The sequence below is a fragment of the Balaenoptera acutorostrata genome, chromosome 11 (assembly GCF_949987535.1).
Source record: "Balaenoptera acutorostrata chromosome 11, mBalAcu1.1, whole genome shotgun sequence".
Taxonomy (NCBI): domain Eukaryota; kingdom Metazoa; phylum Chordata; class Mammalia; order Artiodactyla; family Balaenopteridae; genus Balaenoptera; species Balaenoptera acutorostrata.
The window spans coordinates 15,693,279-15,699,278 of record NC_080074.1 but is presented as its reverse complement, the minus strand read 5'-3'; the positions used below and the strand labels follow the sequence as shown (position 1 = coordinate 15,699,278).

Genomic DNA, 6,000 nt, shown 5'->3' with positions numbered 1-6,000 from the left:
CTCTTCCAGAAGTGGAATCTTAAACTAGTCAATCAGGAATCACCTGATCAGCAGTAGTTAGGTAATCTGCCTTATAGACCCCTGCCATCTCCTAGAGGAAAGTAACCTTGCAATAAGCAACCTGCTTTTTCACCTAGTATAAATTCCTTGTTCCTTCTCCATTGTGTCTATGAAAGTCTTTCATTTTGTACAGCTCCTCCAAGCTCCTTTCTATCTGCTAGATTGGATACTGCCAGATTCGTGAATTGTTGAATAAAGCCAATAAGAGCTTTAAAATGTACTCAGTTGAATTTGTTTTTTTAACATGGAGGATATGGGCTACCTTCCTGTAGGATGGCACTTCTAAGCTGGAAACTCAGAGGAGAGTCCCCTACAGGCAGAGACAGTGGGAGCTGGTGATCCCCAGGTGAATAAGATATGGTTTCTGCCCTGGTGGATGGGGACAAATAAACAAGACAATGCCACTGGACATAAATGCAACTAAGTCATGCATATATACCATTCTTTATTCAAAAAAGAAAACTCTCCTCTGTGCAAATTTACCCTTTTTAAAGCTGAGCTCTCTGGACCATTACCCACCAGAATGTCAAAGTGGGACATAAGCCTTGCCTCCAGTGTACCCCCAGGCATTTGAAGGATGGGCTCAGCGTCCTCCTTGCTACTGAAGGAATGTAGTTAATGAGTGCGGCTGGCAGACGGCTAACGTCCAGAGACTCAGCCTTCCAGTGATGTCCACTTCCCTGATCCCTCTGCTTGCCTGGTTTCTTATTTCCCTCCGCTCTGGGGCAAACTGGGGCTGAAAGAGGACCGCATTAATTGGTTTGGGGACCCGAAGGTGGGGGAGGCTGGAGAGGGAGAAAACACATGCTTTGTGTACTAGAGAAAGAAAAAGGAACGTGAAATCCGAAACGCAGGGGCAGAAAGCGACCCCAGGCAGACACTTTGTGAACCGCTGGGGGGAGCGCAACTCGGTGGGTGGGTGGGTGGGTGGGTCACATGCCCAGCCTACCATTCTCCTGTTCTGGTATCAAAGCCGAAGCCTCAAGGGCAGGGACAGCAGCAGAGGGGTGGGGTAGCATCTGCGTCTCTACACTCCCACAGGTCCCCCAATTCTCAGGCCCTGGCTCCCCACTTCATGGAGCCTCGGTCACGGGCCGGGGGCGTGTATGAGGGGCGGGGCTGCGTGGAGCTGAGGAATAAAAAAAGAGGTAATTAGCATCCTCCAACCCCATTGGCTCTCCGCCGGCCCTGCTTTACATACGCCCGCCCCCTCGGGCTGCCCGGGGCTTGCGGGGTTTTGTAGGGTTTGCAGCTGCTGCGGTCGCTGCTGCGCTTTAGTGCCGGGCGGGCGAGCGCCGAGCGAACCCCGGGCCGGGAACCGGGAGTCGGGGAGCCGAAAGCCGAGAGCCAGCTGCCGGCAGAGGTGCTGCCGCGGGCTTCTGGGTCGATTTCCGTCCTACGAACACTGAGGCCGGCGCCCAGTGGTTTCTGCGCCCAGCCCGGCCCGGCGGGGAGCGGGTCAGTTTTATTTTATTTTGGAAGAAAGGGACGAGTCCGGCGTGAGCTTCTCCCCCGGCCTCGCTCGCTCCTCAGCGTGTCCCAGCTCCGGCCCGGGCTCTGGAAGATGACTGTCTGCTCGGCCCTGCGTATTGCAGCGGCGACGGCTCGGGGAGGCATCCGAAAGTAGTAACAGTAGGTAGTAGAGGCTGGTGGAAAAGTGAGCCGAGGCGGCGCGGACTCGGTTCTTCCCGCGCCCCGGCGCCCGCTTTTCCTCGCTGCTGCTTCCCCTCAGCTCCCCGGCGGCCGCAGCATGAAGTGGCGCAGCGATGGCCAGGAGAGGTAAGAAGCCCGTGGTTCGGACGCTGGAGGATCTGACGCTGGACTCGGGTTATGGTGGCGCGGCGGACTCGGTGCGCTCCTCCAACTTGTCCCTGTGCTGTTCCGACTCGCACCCGGTGTCCCCGTATGGCGGGAGCTGCTGGCCGCCTCTAACTGACTCCATGCACAGCCGGCACAACAGCTTTGACACTGTCAACACTGCCCTGGTGGAAGACTCCGAGGGGCTGGACTGCGCCGGCCAGCATTGCTCGCGGCTGCTGCCGGACCTCGACGAGGTCCCCTGGACCCTCCAGGAGCTGGAGGCGCTGCTACTGCGCTCGCGGGATCCCCGGGCAGGCCCGGTGGCCCCCGGCGGCCTACCCAAAGACGCGCTGGCCAAGCTGTCGACGCTGGTGAGCCGGGCGCTGGTACGCATCGCCAAAGAGGCGCAGCGCCTGAGCCTGCGCTTCGCTAAGTGCACCAAGTACGAGATCCAGAGCGCCATGGAGATCGTGCTGTCCTGGGGCCTAGCGGCGCACTGCACGGCGGCCGCGCTGGCCGCGCTGTCCCTCTACAACATGAGCAGTGCCGGTGGCGACCGCCTGGGCCGCGGCAAATCGGCGCGCTGCGGCCTCACCTTCTCCGTGGGCCGCGTGTACCGCTGGATGGTGGACAGCCGCGTGGCGCTGCGCATCCACGAGCACGCAGCCATCTACCTGACGGCCTGCATGGAGAGCCTTTTCCGGGACATCTACGCGCGGGTCGTGGCCTCCGGGCTGCCCAGGAGCTGCAGCGGCCCGGGCCCGGGCTCCAGCTCCGGCCCGGGTCAGGGCTCGGGCCCCGGAGCAGCCCCCGTGGCGGATAAGGAGCGGGAGGCGCCGGGAGGGGGAGCGGCAAGCGGCGGCGCCTGCAGCGCAGCCAGCAGCGCCAGCGGGGGCAGCAGCTGTTGCGCCCCGCCGGCCGCCGCTGCCGCCGCCGCCGTCGCAGCCCCACCGGCAGCCGCCGCCAACCACCACCATCACCACCACCACGCGCTCCTCGAGGCGCCCAAGTTCACCGTGGAGACGCTGGAGCACACGGTCAACAACGACTCCGAGATCTGGGGGCTGCTGCAGCCCTACCAGCACCTCATCTGCGGGAAGAACGCCAGCGGTAAGTGGCTGCGCGGGTGCTGCCCCCTCCCACCCAACCCGGCCAACTCTCGTCGTAAGTTTGCCTCCCGGCCCCCTCCCTCGTCCTTCCGGCTGCCCGCTGCTGTCTTAAGCCTCCGAGGGAACCGCCGAGCTGGAGGCGGCTAGCAACAACACTGGACCCTCCTGCTTTCGGGATCCGCGTACTTTACGCCGCTGGTAGGGTCCCAAGTCCGAGAGGGCGCGGTTCTGCCCCGGATTCGGGGCGGGGCAGCGGCTGCCTAAGGCAGGCAGTGGGAAGAACCCAGCACCACATTGGAGGGACAGGTGTGCGATCATTTGCGCCTAGTACATCTTTCTGCCAGAGCCCTGTGTTTCGTTGTTATTGTTTTTTCATTTTAAAATTTTTATTTATTTAAATTTATTTTTGACCTTGGAGATGCCAAATACCGGGGCGCAGGAGCTTAGCTCCCTGGAACTCGGGAGGAGGCGCATTCCGCCCTCCGCCACCCGGTTAGCATACTTCCCCGCGCCCTCGGGGACGCCGTCGGTGCGCGCAGGAAGGCAGGGCCCCGCGGCCGTAAAGGCGGAATGTTTGAGAGCTCGCTCGGCCTAGAAACAGTCGGGGAGAGGTGTGTGTGGTGAGCGGGAAGGCTTATAGGTCCCGAGTTTTTTCCGGGGCAGTTTTTGAGGGCCAGAGCCCACAGCTGGTGGCTGCTGCGCAATGGGCAGACCCCCAGATTCCGACCTCTTGCCGCTGTCGGTTGGCTGGGAGGTGCAGCCGTCACCACTTGGCTTAAGGAGCGCCACAAGGGACCCGGTCAGGATGGGAGTGGGGCGGGGTTCCGAAGGGACTGTCAGTTTAAGAGGTCGTTTCCAGCAGGTTCTGTCATTCCTTCCCGCATCCCCTGTTTTGAAGGCCGGAGCTGGGTGGGTTTGAACCTGCAGTTCTGGTGGCGGAGGGGTGGGGCCCGCCCTGGGGCCCGCCCGGGGCGCTTGTTTTGGAGAGCTGCAGCTGGCGGTCCTGCCTGTCTGCGAAAGCCGGAGCTAGACACTTCAAAGCTTCAATTTTCCACAGGAAATGGTAGAAGCGTAACTGGAGACTCCAAAAGCGAAATAAAACTTTGTTACATATTCGGCGGTTTGGCTGGAGGTTGCGTGGTTGGAGCTGAAATGCAGTCTTTCTGGGCAGATTTCATTCATGTTGCTGCCTGTCGTTTCCCCGGGGCTGAAGCAGAGATGCAGCGGGCGCGGCCCGGCCTCTTGGGGGTGCCAAGTGTGTGCATAGGAGTGTGCACGTATTTGGGAGAGACTGTGTGCGCGCGTCCGTGCGTGTGTATGTAAGTGTGCCTCTGAGTGTGCGCAGAAGCAAGCAGCTCCCGCAGAAGCCCTTCGGAAACAGAACCTCCAGTTGTCAATCCCCTCACCTGGCTTTGGTCATCGTTGGGGGAGGGGAACGAAGAAGCAAAGCGTGTGTGTGTGTGCGCGTGCGTGTGTGTGTGCGCGCGCGCGCTCGCTTGTGTGGTGGGGGCAGGATGGCGACTTCCGCGTTGATCGCCAAGACTCCTCCGGCCTCTTTGCCAGAGCCCTTCCCCCTCTGCTGCCAGTAGAGGGCTAAACCTCTAAAGGGAGGGTACCTGTGAGGCTCCCCGTGCCTGCCCACCTCCACCCGTGAACTCCTGATGAGATGGAAACACCTGGGAGAAGGCATTGGTCTTTGTGTGTGCTTCTTCCGGAGGAGGAGGAGGATTCACCTGCAAAACCCAGGAGCTTTGGACAGGACAGTTCTTTGTTTGAAGCCCTACCCCAATAAAAAGTGCAGAGAGAAGTAATTTTCTTCCCTCCGCATGCGCCCACCACTCCTGTTCTTACCTCCCCATTACAATCTACTGGCCCCCCAGACTGTTACCTGCTGGAATCTCCTCCCACTCCTGCGTGTCCTTTGGGAAGAAGGAGCATTCCCCTTTGGGCTCCAGTTTGGGATGCTGGGTGCCCTGCTCCACCTCTGCCTTGGCCATTCTCTTGAAGTTATGACTGTGGTCATAACTCACTTTCCTTCTCTGGGTCTCAGTCTCCTCATCTATAAAATAAGGGCCTAGATCTGTAATACACCCCCAGGTCCTCTTGTAGCTCTGTCTGTTTTTGTTAGTAGCCTCTGCATTTTTTCAAATTGGTTTTACTTTTATGATCTTTAACATCTTTTAAAGACAGATTTTGTGTTTATCCTTTTTGGAATAAGTATAATTTGAGGAAGGAGAAGACCGCAGAGCTGGTTTGGGGCAGGGTGAATGTGTGGTGGTTAGGGTGTGCTGCCATCACAGCATTTCCCACACCACAGAGCTTTTAACTCCTAGGTTTCAGGGCCCCTTTGCCATCTCTTAGTATGAGATATACTGTAATTTCATTGTGATCTCTTCATCTCTTTTCCTTCGGCTTGTTAAAAATGGCAGGAAGCGGTAAGAAATGAACAGTTAATTTCTTAGGTATCTGAAACATACATTAAACATCAAACCTATTTCTTTAACTATTTTGCATGACATTCTTTCTGATATGCAAGCTTTATTAAGGAGCCCATGCCTTACATAACCTTTTTCCCCCTTTAACTCAGTAGCCTCACTTATTCATTCGTGAATTCCTTTGTCCGTCAATATTTATTGAGCAGTTATTAATCTAGGGGCTGCACAAGTACTGAGGTACAAGCTAATAACAGCTAACATGCATTCAACACTACTCTATATATTGACCCATTTACTCTTCAACATTCCCTTGAAAAAGTACTGCTATTATCCCCTTGATACAGAGGAGGAAACTGAGGCACAGGCAACTTAACTGTTTTGCTCTTTAGTGACAGATCAGTTCCCTGCCTTCAGGCCATCCTCCCTGACCTTCATTACCTACACAGTTGAACCGAGGCCCTTGATAGCCTGACAGTCCTTCTGTTCTAACACACCTTATGTTCCTATTAAACTGAACTGGGCAGTACTGGATTTCACGTTTTTATATCCTCTGTCAAGTCTGAGAGGGCCTGGTACACAGTTGGAGCTTATTAGAT

The 6,000-nt window shown here is 57.0% G+C and overlaps 1 protein-coding gene across 2 annotated transcripts in view; it reads left to right on the top strand.

Annotated features, from left to right (window-relative positions):
* The first annotated feature begins 1,364 nt into the window (after positions 1–1,364).
* Positions 1,365–6,000, top strand: part of ABTB3 (ankyrin repeat and BTB domain containing 3) — a 304,628-nt gene continuing 299,992 nt past the window's right edge. For both annotated transcript variants that reach the window (XM_057556713.1, XM_057556712.1), the window contains exon 1: positions 1,365–2,970. In XM_057556713.1, the coding sequence (XP_057412696.1) occupies positions 1,827–2,970 (1,144 nt within the window). In that variant the 5' untranslated portion in view covers positions 1,365–1,826. The remainder of the gene's footprint in view (positions 2,971–6,000) is intronic.